This window comes from Xenopus laevis, chromosome 6S (genome assembly GCF_017654675.1).
Source record: "Xenopus laevis strain J_2021 chromosome 6S, Xenopus_laevis_v10.1, whole genome shotgun sequence".
Classification (NCBI taxonomy): domain Eukaryota; kingdom Metazoa; phylum Chordata; class Amphibia; order Anura; family Pipidae; genus Xenopus; species Xenopus laevis.
Window position 1 is genome coordinate 63520683 of NC_054382.1, and position 22332 is coordinate 63543014.

The 22332-nt window shown below is 36.3% G+C and overlaps 1 protein-coding gene across 1 annotated transcript in view; it reads left to right on the forward strand.

Moving 5' to 3' along the window:
• ube2ql1.S (ubiquitin conjugating enzyme E2Q family-like 1 S homeolog) overlaps window positions 1-16900 on the forward strand; it is a 28454-nt gene extending 11554 nt beyond the window's left edge. The window contains exon 2 of the mRNA XM_018269400.2: window positions 16068-16900. Within this exon, the coding sequence (XP_018124889.1) occupies window positions 16068-16199 (132 nt within the window). The 3' untranslated portion in view covers window positions 16200-16900. The remainder of the gene's footprint in view (window positions 1-16067) is intronic.
• Window positions 16901-22332: the final 5432 nt, after the last annotated feature.

Consider the following 22332-nt stretch of genomic DNA (forward strand, 5'->3'; position numbering starts at 1 on the left):
TGCTTTTAAGGGTGATGTCACTTCAGGAACTCATCAACATTCCAGGGGCAGAGGTGCCAGTAATCCTGCCACGAGCACACCTGCAAGGACAAAGCCCTTTGGCCAGTCTGTAACGTCAGACATGCAAATGTTTTTCTGTCCAAGGCAGCGCCACAACCCTTCTGGATCCACCCTCAAAGAACGCCTCGACCGGCAGGTAGCGGACTACCTGGCATTAACTGCAGATATCGACACTCTGAGGAGCGATGAACCCCTGGACTACTGGGTGCGCAGGCTTGATCTGTGGCCAGAGCTGTCACAATTTGCCATGAACCTCTTGTCTTGCCCAGCCTCAAGTGTGCTCTCAGAAAGGACCTTCAGTGCAGCAGGAGGGATTGTAACTGAGAAGAGAACTCGCCTAGGTCACAAAAGTGTCGATTACCTGACCTTTATTAAAATGAATGAGGGGTGGATCTCGGAGGGTTACTGCACGCCGGAAGACTTGTTCTGACTTCTATGCAGCTGTCCTTCTCTTCAAGCCTCATGACTCCACACACAGCTGTCCTTTAGCGTCCTCCTCCTCCCTCCGCCACCGTTACAAACTAGGGTGCAAACCCTACTGGTTTAATTTTTTCTGGCCTCTGTGCTTCAGTGGCTGCAACCAAAAAAACTGGGCAAACAATGTCTACAAGGTCAACGTATGGCAAAAAATTACTATTTTCAGCATTTATATGGCATATTTTTTCTGGCAACTGTGCTTCAGTGGCTGCGTCCAAAAAAATGCATATTTTCTGCATTTATATGGCATAATTTTTCTGGCCTCTGTGCTTCAGTGGCTGCAACCAAAAAAATGCATATTTTCAGCATTTATATGGCATAATTTTTCTGGCCTCTGTGCTTCAGTGGCTGCAACCAAAAAAATTTATATTTTCAGCATTTATATGGCATAATTTTTCTGGCCTCTGTGCTTCAGTGGCTGCAACCAAAAAAATGCATATTTTCAGCATTTATATGGCATAATTTTTCTGGCAACTGTGCTTCAGTGGCTGCGACCAAAAAAATTACTATTTTCAGCATTTATATGGCATATTTTTTCTGGCCTCTGTGCTTCAGTGGCTGCAACCAAAAAAATTTATATTTTCAGCATTTATATGGCATAATTTTTCTGGCCTCTGTGCTTCAGTGGCTGCAACCAAAAAAATGCATATTTTCAGCATTTATATGGCATAATTTTTCTGGCAACTGTGCTTCAGTGGCTGCGACCAAAAAAATGACTATTTTCAGCATTTATATGGCACGTTGACCTTGTAGGCATTGTTTGCCCAGTTTTTTTGGCCGCAGCCACTGAAGCACAGAGGCCAGAAAAAATATGCCATATAAATGCTGAAAATAGTCATTTTTTGCCATACGTTGACTCAACGTATATGGCAAAAAATGACTATTTTCAGCATTTATATGGCATATTTTTTCTGGCAACTGTGCTTCAGTGGCTGCGACCAAAAAAACTGGGCAAACAATGCCTACAAGGTCAACGTATGGCAAAAAATGACTATTTTCAGCATTTATATGGCATATTTTTTCTGGCAACTGTGCTTCAGTGGCTGCAACCAAAAAAACTGGGCAAACAATGTCTACAAGGTCAACGTATGGCGAAAAATGACTATTTTCAGCATTTATATGGCATATTTTTTATGGCAACTGTGCTTCAGTGGCTGCGTCCAAAAAAACTGGGCAAACAATGCCTACAAGGTCAACGTATGGCAGTTGTTTAAAGAGAACAGTAGATTACTAGCCAGCAAAGCTACCTAAGCTAAAATGTCCCTCAAATCCCTGCAGACTTCTGTCCCTCCAATACAGAGCAGTATCAAGCAGATTACTAGCCAGCAAACTTACTATCATCTGTCCCTGAAATCACTAACAGCTCTCCCCCTACACTGTCTCTTCCAAGCACACACAGGCAGATTTTTCAGATACATTTTTGCCCTTGATCCCCCTCTGGCATAAATCAATCATATGGAATCCAGCTTGCTGTAACTGATAAGCAGCATTGTAGACATATATGGTATTGTTCCAGTCTCCTTTAGTTAAGAGCACATTCCTTTATTTCTTGTCTTTATTCTATGTATATTCATACGGAATGATATACTAATATGGTTGTAAAATCCCTTTTGCACCTCTTTTAACTTCTCACTCCACATCAGGTTAACCTAAACCTGAGCTTGTTATTATGAGGCCTTTATTCGCTCCAACATATAAACAGGTAAGCAATTACGCAGGGAGCTATAGACTAACAATATAAATATCCTACCCATGTTATCCCAAAAGTCTAGCTTTTTGAGGGTTATCTTTTCTTCTCTCTTTTTTAGCAGCACATTACTTATAGTGAATGAAGGCAACAACTGAACTTTTCTTTGGCATCTGTACTATACTGTATTGTGCATTTTTGAAAAAATGTCAACCCCAGGCAATTAGGTTCTGGGCTTGACGTGGCTATGTTTTTTTATTATGGTTATCCCTTCTAATGGGGGAACAAGATTCACATTTTAGGGAATGCTTATATGACACATTTATTGGTTAATTACTGATGGTCACAATTCTAGAATGAGCAAGGCAGTAGTCAGAGAATGTTCATAAATAAAAAATAAGAAAAAGTTAACAAAGAGAATCATTGAATTAGAACGATGCAACAAATATATAAATACATCCAAACATGCTATGTAGCAATTAATCATTGATTAAAATATTTTATTAAATCAAGATACAAGCAAACAATTTCATGAATATTACCCTTTATAGCCTATTTCCAGCACCAATTTAAGGAATGCTTAGCAAAGGAATGTTTTCTACTCTGACCATATCATTTACTTTATTTAGGTTGTAAACACTTATGGCCTGAATTATTAATGGAAAATATTCTATTTACTTATATATTGTGTTAGCCTATATCGCAATAAGTGTTTTCCAACTCCATGCCCTTTGCTTGAATGTTTTCAGGATATTCACATATCCCCCAGTTATATAGACAATTCTGATATGTTCCACTGTGTAACTGACCTTTGATAAACTAAAGATATCTTGAGAATGTTGGTAAGAACTGAAAGTTACTTTAGCGAAGCAGCAAGGGAATCAACAGTTGTGCCAGCTTAGTGGGTTAAATCATTTGAATATTTGTCATGGTAGGGAAGCCTGAAAGAGGTAATGAGAGGGGATGATGCAATGACTTGAGTAAGCATATCTGGAGTAGACAACAGATTAATAGAATTAGGCAATTAGGAGACCATTTTTAGAATCTGTGAATAGCTATGAGAGCCAAACAGAATAGTGTTTTATAGGTAGTTGTCATGCCTGTGAGTTTTTATCACAAAAGAAAAAATCAGCACAAGTCCTTATTTGGCATTGAAGTATTTTAGTAATATTTTTATACAACCATAAGCTTGATTTGAAACAAAACCTGAAGCAAAACCTGAATACAAATTAATATATTTAAGCAAGGTCGTGTAGCAAGCAGGAATTCGATTTACATCTGAATAGTACAGAAAGCAAATTGAAAAGGATGTCAGAAGAATCATGTCCAGTGTGTTTCACCTCTCTCTGATAAATAAAATCTACATACACTTCATTTTTTAGTAAATGTTTACATCCTGCTTTGTACTGTAGGAGATTGGCTAACCAAACCTCTAAAGCCACACTCCCCAAAACAGCCACCTAACCTGCTGCATAATGCTGTAAATTACTGTTATGGGAAAGAGGCAGAGGCCCTATGTTGTTTAGTGGGGTTAATTCTCCTTCATTTCATTACACATTACTATGTAAACTCAAACGTGAACATAAATATTTTGGTTCTAGAAATGCTCAAGGCATTCATTATGAAGATACTTTCCATAATTCTCAGAGTATATAGCTAATGTACTATTTACCTGATATAAACTAATATTATTACTAATATTAATACTAATATTATTTAACATAGTAACAAATGCCAAAAAGTTTCAAGTTGAGGATCACACTTACAGGGGAATGTAATAAGAGTCAGTAATGGAAAAACAATTTGCAATGCGAAAAGTTATGCCTTTGCGTGAACAAATTTTGCTTTGCGCAAATTTAATATAACTTTTGTGAACCCGGAAACTGTTTAGCGACCACTTGGACCACAGTGGAAGAACACTTGCAAACTTTATAGTTTGCGCCACTGCACAGTAAATGTAATAAAACTTCTTACTGAAAAAGTCATTACGTTTGCTCCAAAAGATCATGCAATTTGCAATGCACAATTAAAATTCAATAACAATGCAATAACAGTTTAAGGAACAATATTACGTTGCAAGATGTGGAATTTTTATTCTTATTAGTGTGAATGTTTTTTCTCTTTGCCACTTTCATACATTCCCCCCTTAGTTTTAAATCAAACATAATGCACCTGCCCAGGCTTGGGTACTTACCGCACCAATTAGTGGGCCCTATTTGAGCCTGACCAAATATGTATTGTTTAAAGTATACACCTTTGAAACATGATAAGAAAATCAAAACACTGTGGTATAATGTGATATAATAGCCACATTAAGTGGCTTACTTGACTACTGATTTACTGATTTCAGGATGTAAATGAAGCTGCAGCATGCCGCAACTCTGTTACACCAATGATCAGCCCCACTCACGTTAGTGATCATTCATGTGACTAATTGGACTGAATTAAATTAGTGTTACAATAAAATGACAAATTACACTATTGTGAATGAGCCCAAAGTCACTTCCTTGATTGTATTTTACAAACACATAATTTACTGCATCTGTTTATTATAGATGGGCCTGTAAAGAAGAGGCAATCCAAGAAGAAATGAAAGCAATTACAGGCATTGTAGAGTGCATGCTAATGTTCTAACCTATTGTTCGTAGTAATTCCTATAGAAATAAAAGCTTTAAGATGCTTGTGCAGAGCAGATGTGTGTGTGTGCCAAAAGCACATTACTATTCTCTAAGATCATGCCACGGCTTTCTAGTGATACATGATTCTCTCTTGGGATTATTGTGCCAAGATACTCATGCTCACACATTCCCTTGCAAACTGTTTATCTGCTTTCTGAGTCATATTTCATATCCTCCTTTATTCCCAGACACACCAGTGGTATATTTAAAAAAAACCTTAAGTTAACATTAATGCATTGTATTTTTTAAAAATGACTCAAGAAACAAGTATTTCCCTATTGAATGTACAATTGCAATAATAACGTTAGGTCATTTAATACGTGGCCTGTTATTTGGAAGGTGCCGGATCTTTAAAGATTGTAACAGCATCGGGAAGTAATCAATGCAACTGTGGCAACTGCATAAACAAGTAGAAACCAGTCACTTCAATCTGATTTGTCAAATGTTTTGTAAGAAAGGTAGTGTCTGCTTAAAGGGATAGTCTACATTTACAGAACTATGACTTTTTTCATTCACTTTGATATCATTACAGTTTATCGAAAATTGACATTCTATAAACTTGAATTAAATGATACCTTGCTCAGAAGTATCAGAGAAATGCCAGCAATTATTGTATTAAATCATTGTTTTTGATGTAGTATTTGTGAAAGATAAGGTCTGTGAAGTTAAAATGCCATTCAGCCGTAACAGTCTCCCGGCAGGACATTTCACAGTGTCAACATCTACATGGTAAAGAACCCTTTCAATTGCTTCTGGTGTAAATTCTGTTACAAAAATACAAATGGGGTTGTGGGAGCACTCCAAAACTAAGTAAATTACAATGGAACTGCCATGATCTAGCCCCATCTTTTATTAGTTATTTAGTCTGTAACCCATATTAGTCAATCAGTATTTATCTTTAAAGTTTAGTTCAGGTAGAATATTGAAAGTAAATATTGGTTGCTATGATTTAGTAGTGCATAAGCAATCTTAGGTCATGTTTTTACTTAGGTTTTTATATAACATATTAGAACACAGATTTGTATTTATGGTATGGCAGACCTTTTCACTACCCCTTGTCTTCAACAGTGAGCAAATGTTTGATAGCTATTCGCTTTAGATTCAAGGAAAAATGTAACCATACTAAGAAGCCCTTTGAACGATAGGGTACAGGTCACTGATCTTGAGGAATCCCTTCTTCTAATGTATTTTGCTAGTGATGTACAGTAAAGGAAAACTACATCAGTAAATATACTCAGTAAATATACCGAGGGCAGCTCAGTTTTGTCCTTTGGGATAATTTTCATTAAAGGAAAACTATACCCCCCAAACAATGTAGGTCTCTATTAAAAGATACTGAGTAAAACAGCTCATGTGTAAAACCCTGCTTCATGTAAATGAACCATTATCATAATAATATACTTTTTTAGTAGTATGTGCCATTGGGTAATCATAAATAGAAAATTGCCATTTTAAAAAATAAGGGCCGCCCCCTGAGATCGTACGATTCACTGTGTACACATACAAACCACATGTAAGGTCACATGAGCCAATTAACAGACAGAGTTCTGCCTTTTGCTTCCTCACTTCTTCCTGTTACAGTTAGTGTTGTAGTATTTCTGGTCAGGTGATCTCTGAGGCAGCACAGATAGAGTCACGAAATGGTGGTTCAAGGCAAGAGATGTAAAAGGGCAATATTTATGTTAATATATATTCCAGTTTGGTAAGATTCTTTAATATGTCATTCAATTTGATATAAACTATCTGTTGCTCAAGTATTCATTTTGGGGGTATAGTTTTCCTTTAAAAAGCTCTAGTCAATAATATACAGATCTCTTCATATGACTGAATCTACAGTAATGTGTTGACAGCATCACACTGTTTGGCTGCTTGTTATATCAGGGATGCTTGATAAATTATGAGTAGTAAATGGGTGGTGCAAAATACCTTTACTGCAAAAAAAATTAAGATTAGGTAAAAGTTAATTTAATACGGTGGAAGGTGTTAATTTGTTAGGCAAACGCAGTAAATAAAATTGCTAAAATGGCAATGTAGTACTCTGTAAAGATCCCTATGTTTTGAGTTTGTTTTAGAGAAGAGCTCCTGTCTGGGAAACAAAGTAATTCGTTTACTAACTGGGGATAGTAATTTACATCTTCCCCAGTGCATTTCCATTGTCCTTGTACCAATGTCCTTTAAATGATGAAAGCTAATTTAATTCTAAACAGCTTTCCAATATACATTCATTGCAAATTTGCATTGATATTGTATTTACAAATAACTATATTATAACAATGCCTTGCATTTTACCGTGATTCTCCTTCTTAGCAAGTCTGTTTAACACTGAACACTAGTACACAAAGGGGTATATTTATCAAAGAGTGAAGTTAGAGATCACCACAGTTCACTAGAGTGATATTACGCCACTCTCCATTCATTTCTATGGGATTTTTAAAAGAGTATTTAACAATAGGTGAAATTGAAAGTTCATCCTTTGATAAATACCCCTTTCAAAATCCCATAGAAATGAATGGAGAGTGGTGGAATTTCACTCTAGCAGACTGTGGTGATCTTTAACTTCACTCTTTGATAAATACATTCCAAAGTCAGGCACAGCAGTGGAGGGGATAGCAACAGACAGATGCTAGATTTAATAGATATTACAAGTAACTAAAAGTTTTATTTTATTAATGTATATATGGAGTATATATCCCAGGAACAGAGGATCTGATTCATAATGTTACTGTACTGTGCATTTCATATTTATCAGTTTAGCATTAAGAAACAAAACTACACCTCTTTACATGCATTTCAGCGCTGCACAAAATTCTGGCGCTCTAAAAATACATGATAATAATAATACATTTACATACACAATTTAGTGGATACAAGACAAGATAGTAGTACTTAAGGAGCACAGAGGACATATTTATTGCATTCTTGCACATTCAGTCTAATTGTTGAATTTGAAAATTGGGCAAAATACTCTGTAACAACTGCTGCACAGATTTTATACATACACAATTACAATTTGTTCTTCTAACAGCAATATTATTAGGAAATGCTGACCTACATAAAACATAATTATTTCAACACTGTTGGTGGTATAAGAGGTTTTTGGGGAATCCATCATCTAGCAGAATTAAGACATTGTGCACTAAGTAGAATAGAATTCAAAACTGACTTTAGTCACAGGACTAATGGATTGGAATCATGTAATTTCCCTTGTGCAATTACATGATATTGTAACAAAAAAATGTATATATAGAGCTGAGAGATTAAAAATGGCATGCCCCTTCACTATTTCTAGAACACATGCTTGCTTTAGTTTCAGGGAGAAGCTTAACCAAGTTTCCTAGAATTAGAGAGAGATGCTACAGTAATTATCCTTCTGCAATACAGTGGTTGTAGTAATGTCCTTCCCACTACAGAAAGCAGAGGAATCAGAAATAACTGCTAGAGACACGGGAGGGTTCCATATTGGGAGTTTCTTCCACATAATGCCTTCACATCCTCTACTTATAGGGGCATATTTATTATGCTGTGTTAAACTAAATTAACAGAAAAAACTTTGTAAAAAGCTGGGTAAAAAATTGGTGAATTTATCGCAGTGTGTGTAATTTTATGTCCTTTGAACACCAGATTTGCCGCTGTTATTTTAGATTGCTTCTGGTCGAAATGTATACATTTTAAGCTGTTTTAGCACTTAAAAATAAAATGTTAAGCTGTTTTTTGTTTAATGGCAAAGCCTGGCGATGTGTGGTGTATTATCTTGACGTTTTTTTACAAAGCATAATAAATATGCCCCATAGACTTGAGATGACTCACTGTTCTTGGTTTGACCAATAAGTAGCAAAATTGTACTTATTAGTTTGTTGCAGCTTTGCTTTTCCAGTGTAATAATTGAACCATCCATTGATCAGTGGGAGAGAGTGTTCATATCCCCTGTTATTGTATCTCAGTGAGTTTATTTAATGCAAAAGTTGCATTTTAACTTGTTTAACACTATATAGCAAGGGCATGCCTCAAAATGCGTATTGTTGTATCTCCAGCTACCACTGACATGTATAATATGCCTTAATGAGTAATTGCTGAAATTATAATATTCAGTATTTTTGCAACTTATCATAATATCGGCATATTTTTATATTGGACATTCAAAAATACAAAAATCTGATACAATTAATTCCACAGATGAATACAGTATAATAACCTTTTAGGTCATTAATTATTTGATGTTTTTAAGATGTGAATTTTATTTACATGAAACCCAGGAGCCTTAGCCTTTGTGACCTTTCTGCCGCATGAATATCCTCTGTCACATACAGGTGATATGGCTGACTGGTCACCTTAGAATATGCTCTGTCTCTGAGCAACAGGGCTGTCTCCTTCCTTTCAACAAGGCAGATATTACTTTCCCATAGGACAGACAGAGAGATCATATTGTACTATACTAGAAGATCTCTCAGTATATCTTCCAACTTCTTCAGCTACTAGTTATAACACTAATTATACACAGAGTCAGTTGGTTCTCAAGCCAATCCTATCATTAACACTTCAACTTCATAATCATTTTATAGGTTCACAGAGTTCATAGTCTTGCTTTAACTTTAATATGGTTTTCCTTTTGATTTTTAAATATAGAACCCAGATACAAAATAAATATTTATATAGTTGTGTTCTCCCAGAAGACATTATTTAAAGCAGCTAATGCTTTCTGATTTGCACACTGGATCATCAACTAGTTTTGATGTAGTAGTATAAGGTACAGTGAAATGGCTAGATATTCAACGTCATGGTGAAAGACATTTAAGATGGTGTCTAAAAGTGCTCAGGGCCCCCAGACTTTTCATTTACCCAAAGACCATAACTGGTGCTGTATAAGCATTTACTGTATAAATGCTTATAGTGTACCAGGTCTGATGTTTGGATCAATGAAAAGTTCAGCATACAGGCTGCGCTATCTGTGGAAATATAGAGCAACTGTTGCATACCAACAAAAACAGTGACTTTATCATATGTTTTAGGAACATTTGCCTATTTATAAACAGGTTATATTTTCCCTTTAAGATGTTAATTTTGACTTGTCTTGTCACACCAACCTACTGTTTGTACCTAATATTAATTTTTGTTTGTTACCCAATAATATAGTCTGAGATGAGCTGCTCTCCCTCTGTTAATCTTTCAGATTAATTTCGAATTGACATTTTACTTGAGTTTTTGATATTTGTTTGCATCTTAATCTTTTAATCACCAATCCTGCTGTCTGCAGTTTCCCTTCGATATGTGATGCAGGTTGAACTGCAGTCTTTATTTTTATGACAGTTCAGCCTGCAGATACTGATACCTTTATCCACTGAGTTGATCTGCTTTTTCCTCTGTTGGCATCCATGATTATTCCAATAGCAACTCAAGCAAGAGCTCAAATTCACTGATTCTGTAATACATATACAGGATTGGGGGGGGGGTCCTGTTGCTGGTTATGTATGTTGGACTCTCAGTCTCTATGGCCAGCATTTCTTAACGTTTTTATGGTATTCTTTATATCGGTCTATAAATATTGCTGATTTTATTAGTTGCTGTGCAGAAAAAGTACTCAGACACAATTTATATAGTTATAGTTCTTTTCTTGTTTCTTTGGTTGGCAAAAGTACTTTATACTGGCAAATCATATGTATCAGACCTGTCCCGCTAGAAAATAGATAATTTTGTTATAGTAAAGCAAAGAAAAAGAAAACAACAGTCTCATTAAAAGTTGCTCAACCATTAGTCTTTTATGTTCGTTTTACCCCACTGCGTTTGTCCAGTGCTTTGGGTTACTATGGCCGCTACATGGAAAAAAGCTGGACTGCATTGTTACAGAATGTTTCATTTATTTTTGACATTGCTTCTTACATTGAAAATGGAAAATCGCATTACACAAAATAAATTATTAATGTTTGTAAGAATTCTGTTTCAACTCTTGATCCTGATCCCTGCCGGGTAGCAGCAAGGAATATATTGGTAATTAAAGGAAAATAAGTTTTATTAATTAGTACTCCAAACCACTTCATAATTATTTAAGAACAGTAAAGAACACTACCAAATACTACAGGTCCACGAAAGTTCATTCCACTAAAGATTTTTCATTCATTTATTAATTGATTTTAGATTTATGCAAACATATTTATAATCTAGGTCCAAATCATATTGTGTTGTGTAATCTTTAACTTTATCCGTTGGTCCTCTTTTATCTCTTGGTGTCTTGTGTTTTTAGGACTTTTAAATGTATTCATCAGTTTACAATGGAGCAGAATTTGAAGGAGCAGAATCCTCCTTCTTGGGAACAGGAAGTAAAATGTCTCGTTTTCGAATTCTGCCCTGTTTAGAGCAAGAAATAAAAAAAATGTATAGATATTTCCTAAAAAGCATTAAGTCCAATACATAGTAATATAAGTAAGTTAGGTTGAAAAAAGACACACACCCATCAAGTATTTTATGTCTATATAGTTGATCTACAGAAAACTCCTTCTGAAGCCTCTCCAATTTGGCTTAGAGGGGAAAAATTCCTTCCTGACCCTGGATCAACATGTACTATGAGCTATCATCCATAACTATGTATTCCCTCACTTGCTTAAAAGTCATCCAATCCCTTCTTAAAACTAGCGGCAATCTAATGTACGACTGTAAGACTGATTCAGGGAGATAATATCATAACTTTACAGTACTGTAAAAAACCCTTTCGACAGAACCTCCTTTCTTGTAATCAGAATGGGTGCCCTTGTGTCAGTTGGAAACTTTTACCAGCTTAGTCGCTCTTCTCTGGACCCTCTCCAATGCGTATTTTAGATTGGGCCTTATCAATGCTCTGTACAGTGGAAGAATAACCCCCTCCTCTCGTGAATCTATGCCCCTTTTAATACAGTTTAATACCTTGATTGCCCTTGCAGCTGATGACTGACATTGCTTGATACAGCCAAGTTTATTATTTACAAGAACTCCAAGGTCCTTTTCCATTAAGCATTTGCTTAGTGCAGTCCCATTATGGATATAAGTGGCTTGCATATTCTTATATCCCAGGTGCACGACTTTACATTTATCGACATTGAATTTTATCTGCCATAGCTGCCCAGTTTGTCAAGATCCTGCTGCAGAGATGCCGCATTCTGGATGAAATTAATTGGGCTGAATAGTTTTGTGTCACCTGCAAACACTGGTACATTACTTACAATACCCTCCCCTAAGTCATTAATGAACAAGGTAAATAAATGTGGACCCAAAACAGAACCCTGAGGGACCCCACAAAATCCTTACTCTAAGTAGAGAGTGTACCATTAGCAACCGTCCTCTGTACCTGATCCTGTAGCCAGTTTCCTATCCATCTGCAAATTACTTCATTAAGACCAACAGACCTTAGTTTAGAAAGCAGTCATTAGTGGAGCACTGTATCTTATTTTGGCAAAATCCAAAGAGATCACATCTACTGTTTCCCCCGCTGTCTAGCATCTTGCTTACCTCATCATAAAAAGCAATCAAATTTGTCTGAAATGACCTATTGTCAGGGGCCTATCAGCTCCCACCAGTGAGTAGTCAGGACCAAGGAGGAAGCTTAGGGGTAAAAGTCCAAGATTGCGGTACAGATAAGGGTTCAAGAATCAGCGTAATCAAGTCCAGGCAATAGTTCAGCAGGCAGGCAGAAAATCAGCTTGGTCAAGGAACAGGCAGGGTCAACGTCCAGAAAACAGTAATAAACAGGATTTTAGAAACACCCAGGAGTCGCACAGGAAATCCTATAATCGGGCATGAACCCGTGGCTTCGGCGCCGGCAGGTAAGACTGCGCCGCGTCCTGACACCTATCCCTCATAAAGTTATGCTGATTGCTGCTCATAATGCTATTCACCAGGACATAAATTTGTATGTGATCCCTTAATAAGCCTTCAAAGAATTTGCCCACCACAGATGTTAAACTTACAGGCCTATAATTATCAGGCTGAAATTCCACTGTTGAAAAGGTTGTTTACATAATAATTTGTGGCTGTATATTCTGTGCAAGGACACAAAGCTATGCCTGTACTAAAATGGCTTTACGAGTTTCATCCAAACACTGGTCAGGCCTTGTTGCTGTTCCATCACATCAGTGTGAATCTTTTAGAATTTCTGATGCCTTTATTAGTGAATTTATGGGACCTAGGCAGATCTGGATGTGCGGGTGTTAGAAGAGCTACAGCTGCCCCTAATTTTATTGAAAACTTGACCTTTCAATCCAAATAACTAGATCAGTGCTATTTGACCATCTATATGGACATATAATAGGAAAATTCATTGGTCAGTTAACTAATGCCTTAGTCTTCTTTTGAAAAGCTAAAGGGAAACAGCAATCACAGATTGCTGTTAAGCTTGCACTATTTTTTGTCTTTGTTCTGTGGGAATGGAGTTTTCCATTCTTGAATTACAGCTGCATGTCTGTGCAGTTAGATATTTCCTTTGTGTTTAAAGGCAAGTGACAAATTACTTTTGCGACTTGTCATTAATACTACCGTATCTCTGGTAGAATATTTGTTCTGTACTGCTCTATTTTTATAGTTTTGCGTACGTTGCATAATATTCATTATATTAACATCTGTGGTTCCCGCTCCCTAACTCGTAAGCCTGAACAAGAAGCAGATGTTACTATTTTAAAATTAGAAATTAGCAAGGGCTTACACTTTCCCCTCAAGTTCCTCTGCCACCCCAGAAATTAAGCATTTCTCTTCTACTTTAGTCTTCATTTCCAATTAACCAGCAGTTAAGAATTATGTATCTATCAAGGCGTTTTATTGGTTTATTTTTTTCAGGATTATTAAGGATGATGTGCAACTATGTATATGGTCAACCTAGTAATTAGATACAAAAACAAGGTGATCCTTTCAAAAGTGAATTTAACCCACGGCGGAGGCAGAGGTCTGACCTAAGTCAGAGATTTAAATTAATTCTATATGCGAAAGAAAAAAAGAACCCCAATTGCCTCCCACTCGTACCGCAGTTCCTCAGATATTACACTACTTATAAAGTATTTTGTGATTGCATGAGGGCAATCACTGAACGTTAAAAAATACTAATGTGCTTGGTTTGCACAAATTACAATTATATTAAAGTGCCAGTGCTATAAGAATTAATTCAGTTAAATGTACTTAGACTTAAAGGTTGATAGATACTCAATACAATTAATACTTTACACAAATAAATAATTAACCTTTTAATCCAGTGTATTATCCAATACCTTATATTTTCACCCACAATCAATCCAACCAGGAATTAATGAGAATAAAAATACTAAAGTGCTTTAAGTGCTAATAGGTTTATTGTAAGGTCGCAATTACTAAAATTTCATAATTGCTTACAAATTAATTAGTTGTAAAGTGCTAAAAAGTGCCAAGTAATTAATGATCAATAATAAATAGTGTAGTTGATATAAAGAGGACCGCAGTTAATGGGATAAATAATTTAAAAACACACAAATTGCTCAGGTTAAAAGGTTTCAAGTAGGAAATAGAAAATTGGAGAGGGTGGAGCTGTCCCAAAAGCTGCTACCTAAATTGTTTTCTATCCCTGGGACACCACAAAGATAAGGAGGCAGAATACCCGGGACTTGTGGTCTTGTGTTATTAACTAAATCCTGTTCTGTAAGAGAGCTAAATAAGCCTAAAAAAACCACGAATCCACGGGCTCTTGTGAGCTTTAGCAACAGAGAAAGGAGATACCCGAGCACTAATTAGAAATAGATTTCTTTTCCCACCCCTTCTATTCCGTTTCCCAAAGACTGAAATTATTCTAAAAGTTATAAGTTAAAAGGATTCCAAACGCCGACGCGCGTTTCGCAGTGATAGCTTTATCAAGGCGTAAGGGTAAAAATATAAGGTATTGGATAATACACTGGATTAAAAGGTTAATTATTTATTTGTGTAAAGTATTAATTGTATTGAGTATCTATCAACCTTTAAGTCTAAGTACATTTAACTGAATTAATTCTTATAGCACTGGCACTTTAATATAATTGTAATTTGTGCAAACCAAGCACATTAGTATTTTTTAACGTTCAGTGATTGCCCTCACGCAATCACAAAATACTTTATAAGTAGTGTAATATCTGAGGAACTGCGGTACGAGTGGGAGGCAATTGGGGTTCTTTTTTTCTTTCGCATATACAACCTAGTAATTAGTTATTTGAGAAAAGTATGTGTTTTAGTTATTGTGCAGGAGAGTTTTGTGGTTCTCTTCATCCTCACAGTCAATTCAAAACCATTTTTTATGAACACCTTTTAAGTTTGACTAATGCCCAGGTAATCACAGGGAAGAGTTTATTACAAAAAGATTATTAACTTTCCTTACACTGGAAGTACAAGAACTGAGTGCAGTGTGGGGCATTTTGATTGCCGCTACTGAGAGAAATCACATAAATCTGAAGCTGTGGTTGTCAAACCCCCAGTCCTTTTATATTTGCTAAGGGAGGGGGGAACTAATGAATATTCACACAATTTGCCATGTTTTGCTGCCTTCTTTAACATAATTCCAGTGAAATTGTTCCAACCTAAAGCAGGTACAAAATACTTACAAGATACTGTGGATGAGTGATCCCCAACCAGTGGCTCATAAGCAACATGTTGCTCACCAAACCCTTTGATGTTGCTCCCAGTGGCCTGAAAGCATGTGTTCATTTTTTAATTTATGGTTAGAGGCAAGTTTTGGAGGCATAAAGACTATTGTACTGCCAAACAGACCCACCTTTAGTCTGCCAGTCCACATATGGGTTATAAAATTATCAACCACAGCCCTTATTGGGCACCCTCCAATAGGATGTTTCTGCTTCCAATAAGAATTAATTATATCTTAGTTTGGATCAAGTACAAGATACTGCTCTTTTGTTACTGAGAAAAAGGAAATTATTTTTAAAAATGTTTAATTATTTTGATATGATGGAGTCTATGTGAGATGGCCTTTCTGTAATTCGGACCATTCTAAATAATGGGTTTCCGGATAATGGATACCATACCTATATTTAATTATCATGGGATGTTCTTATTTTTTACTTATTTATTATCACTTGTGCTCACTTGCGGTATCGCTCTATTCAGGCTGCTGTTGATCTTGAGAAATATTGTGAATTGGACCCACACTGTAATTTTTTATTGCTAAACTAAAACTAAAATTTGTATTTTGCACTTTACAGGGACGCATCTGCAGAAAAGCTGGCAAATCCAAAAAAGCCTTTAGCCGCAAAGAGGCAGAAGCAACATTCAAAAGTTTGGTGAAGACCCATGAAAAGTATGGCTGGGTAACCCCACCTGTGTCTGATGGCTGATGGATAAAAAGCTTAAGAGAAGATAGACTTTTAGGAAGGGAAAAGAAAACAACCTCACCGAGAAAATGAATATATTTAAAATGAAATCACTATGCCATCTTCTCAGTGCTGTATATCATCCATCCATCCGTCCTTTTCTACTTCAGCTTCAGTTTGAGAATGTGACTGACAGGAAAACTTAATTTATTTATGTTCAGATGTGTTTACACTGGAATTTATGAAAGGAATGTAGAACGTGGAAAAAAGGTCGCGCTACAATCATGTTTCCAGACTTATGAGCGATCCTCTTCAGATCACTGTAGTGTGGAGATTGAGATTGCTTCATTTGTCCATTCTAGACGCATGATTTTTTGGCTTCTTTCCATGACAGCAGTTCCAAAAGGCAGCAGTGGAAATTCCATCTGTGGTTGCTCGGTTTATTTAAATGTAAATGAAGCCGTTAATATTTAATAGGCAAGCAGTGCATTGCAGGTACATGTTTGCTGTGCTGTTTATCTTTGTCTTTTTTCCTGCCAGGTCAACACAATTTTGAAGATTTGTCTTTATGTGGAGCTGTGGTCCGCTGTGACTCAAAATTTAGACCTCATTTGTGTTCAATGTGATCTGTGTTGGATAACTGACGAAATAAAACAGTGGAAAAAAAATAAAAAAGAGTTATAGTGTGGAGCTATTGTAAAATAAAAATCACTTGAAACATTCAATGCTGGTTCTGTGATGTAATATACGGTGCAGTGAGATGTTAAGCCATCCTGACAGACGCTAACAGGCTCACATTTCACTTATGCTATCTGAGGCTCATTAAATGCATTCTAGGTTGATGTTTATAAGCTAGGCATTATCGTGTTTCATTCAGGCAGATATTCATTAAAACTTAATACCTCAAGTATTCCTTAGCAACAAGATGCAGGATATTTATGTGTCTGGCAGGATAACAAAATTCAATTATTGTAACAGACATAAAAAGGCATGAAACCATTCTGAGGCTATCAGTGGGAGAAATGTTAGTTCTTTGTGTATTATGGCTGCAAAAATGTGCTTACTTCCATTTTCAGTATCACTGGCCCTTAAATTCACCAAGGGAAACTAAGTCTTGTACATTATACTGTTGTTTATGTCAGAAACATAGAATTAAGCCTTGAAAGCAAATGTGGCCCTGATGAAATAACTGCCGATAAAATCCAAGGCATTATTGCAGTTTGAGTGTGTCAAGTTCTTAAAAGTGAAAGGAAATCAACAATCCACATAAGTGGATAGAAGAATGTGCTGGCATACAGCTGCATGCAGTTTCACAGTTTCAGTGTGGGAGGTTTCAGGTATTCAATCACTGGATCAACGACAATAATAATGTGTCGATTTATAAAGGTAGGGCAGCTACAACAAAACACAGGTTTAGGCCATGGAATTATGCCAGTGGGAAGGTTACTTAAGGCACAGAGGCTACAATAAGACACTGGTATCCCACTGCAGGTACCTTGCCAACTAAGCATGGAAGGTTTCATAAAGTTTTGTGGATACAGCAAGATTCTAGAATACATTTGCGGGCTCTATAGAATGATAGTAGTGATGTGGTAAGGTTTGAACCATTGGTCATACCCAATTGCACTTCCCTGCAGACACCATGCTCTTTCTTTCTAGACACAACCTTTCTCACTAAAGCATTCAGTTTTCATGGTAGGAACAAAATACATACATACAGTATGTATAACTATATACACACATATGCATTACTGTTAGCAATAATCACATTGCAGACACAGCTGGCTCTATTAGAGACCAATGTGACTGGTGTCCTTTAATATAATATGTTTTTGGTTTCAATGTATATGTGTCCCTTTCAACGCCCTTTGTCGGTGTTACACTCCACGTGTGGTGCTTACCTGATGGCACGGGACAAACCTGAGCCACTTCGCAGTGGTATTGGGAGAGACTGGGTACCTGGTACTTACTAGCACATTGCCTCCACTTAGTGGGATATGGGAATGCACCTACGGGTGGCCCCACTAGGAATACAGTAATAACACACACACAGTATTGGTTAAACTGAATAACGGTTTATCTAAAATAAATTGGCACCTAATACATGCAGCACTCCTAACCAGTAACAATAGGACCTCACTAACTAACTTGCTAGCACAATCTGTCTATCTAACTAAAAGGAAAGCAAAGTCCTTTAATGTCCTTTCAGAAGCAGTGTCTTTATCTTCAAGTGCTTCTTTTGGTTACTGTCCCTTTAAACAGGATACTCACTCCAAATCCTCTTCGGATGCTTTAGAGTACTTTTCAGGCAAGTCCAGCACATTCAGGCATACAGTGTGACTGCCAGCCTCTTTGGATGCTCAGATAGGAATCTCCTGCTGGTTGTTCCTCCAGTCTGTATTCCTTTCACACTCTCTGTCTTTCCAGGCACAGTATCTGGCTTCCCTGTGCCAGCCTGATCCAAATGAATGCTTTTGGTAAAGCCTCTCAGCTCTCTGAGCCCACCAGCAGCTCTCTGACCTCTTTCTCTGTCCACCATGTGGTTCTCTATGCCAGGCTCTCTTCTTTTGCCAGTATCTGTGACTTCCTTTTCCTGCCAGCCAGTCACTAGCTGCTGTGTCACTTCCTGTTGCACTGAGATCACTGAATAGCTGGTTGCTAGGTAACAGCTTACCTTCCCTTACAGGGATAAGAGCAAGGGGTTTTCACTAATTCCCTACATGTCTATAAATGTCAATTTCCTTCTTAAAAGAACCTAGCAGAAAATTGTTTTTCTATTGCAGGTGGACAAATTACTAGATTTAGGGGGGTAGTGGTGGCGCAAACTAAAAATCGGGATGTCCCATTTTTGGGTTCTAACCTATTGATTAAGTATCCCTGTTCTAAATCAAAGATACAAATTATGATTTTTTGCTTTTGCTGTGTGCACAAGGGCCTCAATTATTTGTGACACAGACAAATCAAAAATTTTAAAGTGATTAACAATTTATTGTAGCACTTTAGGTAGGTAATGAGACTTCACATTCAGTACTCAATAAAATAGTAGTACATTATATGCTTTCAACGAAGAGACACAGTGTAGTGTAGAGCATACTGTACATTCTCTCCATAAAGAAGACATATAGGATTGCCAAAAGCCCACCTAATCGTTTAGGCAATCATGAATAATATGTGGTGCTGGTTTTACTTTTGGCTAAAAAATAATATTATCTTTAAAATGGCCACTTTATTGGAGCTTTATTGGAGATTATAGATCGCTGCAGTCCCTGTTCTTTTTCAAAAGAGTGTGGGGGTGTTCTAATGGTCTCTGCTAGAAGCATAGTAGGAGGGGGAATAGCCAAGCTCATTCAGTGGAGTTTATGACGGAAAGATGTATAAACACTGTCTGAGCTTCCAGAAATAAATATAAATGTATATTTTATTTTACACAGATATACAGTATTGTACCTGATTCCACATATTTAATTAAAACCATAATAGTCTGCCTGTGAGGGAATAGTTCCCCGCCCTCTTTGGCTCACAGGGTCAGAGTGATTTAACTCGTTCTTACCTCTGCCACCATTGTGAAGTGATGGTTTCTGGGACTTGAAGTCTCTGTGTTTTAGTTTTCAAGTTTTTTTACTATGAAATCTGAATTTTTAGTGGTAGAAAACCTAGAATTTTTCGAGATTTATTAAACCCTGAGGATGTAAAAAGTCTGAATCAGAAAATCCAGCATTACAGACCTACCAAGGTTATATATAAGTCAATGGGAGAGGCCCCTATCTTATTTGGAAGTTTTTGTGGTCTGTCTCTATCCTATTTGGAAGTTTTTGTGGTCTGCGCTGGAATTAACCCAAAAATCTGACTATTTCGGCTTTTCAGACAAAAGTCAGAAAAATCCAAGCGATTTAGGGAAAAATTTTGAAAAAAATCATACGATTATACGATTTTGCTAAATTTTTGGTGTTTGTCCCAAATCCAATTAAATCATGATTTTTTAATAATAAATAAGGTCCAATCGTGGATTCTAGTTTGGTCCGTCTTTTTTGATTAAAATAATGAGATACATTTGGACTGATAAATAAGGCCCCCCATGATAAAAAATTTGGACAAGTGCAATAATTTATTACAATACCAAGGATGTTTACTTCCTCAAATAGTCTGAAAATATATTGTTACACTATATACTCAGTATGTACACAATACACATTCTGTGTTTTCATTTGGATTCTGCATATTGTTACAATATAATTAGAAATAATATAGACAGCTTGGGGAGAAAATACAGTTGAACCCACATTTTAAGTCTTTTAAGAGGCCAGAAAAAAATGGCGTAAATCCCAGGAAAATGTAAAATCAGGGAAATGTGTTGTGCATTATACTGTATATTGGTACTGGTTCATGGTCCTTGGTGCCAGTCCATGTTAATATATTTTAACATAAATACATACATGCATACATTTTAAATAATGTTATATAACCCTTGATAAACAACACTAAACTTAAATATACATTTAAACATTGTGTATTCTCTGCAGAATATTGTGTTTCTCTAGAAGCTGTATTTAAGTCAAGTTTATGTTCAGGCTCCTGTCATTGTTTCTGCAGCTTCCACGGCAACACCGTTGTGTCCTAGAGAACTTAATAATGTAACTGTAAATGATTCCTTGTTCATTATGTAAGGCATATATATAAGGCTGTTATGTAATATGCTCATATAACATGTTTTATTGTCTAGTATGTGTTTCAGATTAGAATGTATTTGTATTATGATGAAGTGTTTGAACATACAAGTGAGGTTTAAATTTACATCAACGCGGAATTTTCTGCTATAAAGAGTGGGATACTAAATGACACAGATTATACACAAATGGGACAGACTTTATGTTGAATAATGAGTTTGTGGGGTGTATCGAGTCCTAAATGCTATATATGGACGATACCGTCTTTATTTGGAAAGGTTCACAGCAACAACTTAACCTGTTTTTGACTTACCTAAATTCGGTCCATCGTACAATAAAGTTTACATTGGAAAGTCACCCCACTCATATACATTTTTTGGATGTACATTAAATATATCCCTAAACGAAGGTTCATTGTATACCAAGCCCACTGATTGGAACACATTATTAAGACCTACTAGTTTCCATGCCCCTAACTTATTTAAATGGATACCCAAAAGCCAGATGATGAGGGTGAGAAGAATAACAAGTACCAATGATTTTTTCAAACAGGTATCAGAGAAAATGATTGAGAAATGTACGGAAAGAGGGTATAAACAGGATAGTTTAAAAAAAACCAAGAGGAGGTAGGTAAAATGCCAAGAGAAGTTTTGCTGCAACAAAGAAAAAAGGACACCTTTCAAAGAATACCATTTGTGTCAACATATGATACCAATTCTAAGTTTATTAAAAAAACAATACTAAAATATTGGGGCATTTTGGAGAAAGACCCGAAGATGTCCAACAATTTTCCTTCACCCTCGATCTTCTCCTATAAAAGAGGAAAAAATATTGAAGATCTGATTAAACAAAATAGGAAAAACACAACATCAACAAAAATCCATACAGGTACCCACCCATGTCATAATAGTGGTCACTGTAATGGTATAATCAAAGGGGATAAGGTAATGCACCCTCTTAAAGGGACACCATACAATATCAAGGGTTTCCACACGTGTAACTCAAAAGGGGTTATCTATTGTATTAAGTGTCCGTGTGGCATGGCGAACGAAGATCAAACACAGCGTACAATCAAAGTTCGTTTGAACGAACATAAATCTGTAATGAGAAATTTCCAACCAGGTTTTGAGGAAAAAACAGATAAGAAAAAACAGGAAACCACTTCAGCCAAACATTTCTATGAAAATAAACATAGAGTGTCACAGATCCGTTGTCAGATTCTGGAAAGAGTGATTGAGAAACAGGGACAGGACTTTAAACAAATATTACTACAACGCGAAAGCTTTTGGATATGGACTCTACAGACACAGTCTCCTAGAGGCTTAAATGTAAAATTCAATTTAACATTTTTTATAATATTCTTACTGCTGGTTTAATGAACCATTCTCCTTAGAAAAAAAGTTGAATATGCATTCAGGGTGAGGTAAAACCTTTTTCCCATTAATAGGGATAGTTAAGTCTTATTATATTATAGAATTGTGTAAAACTGATAC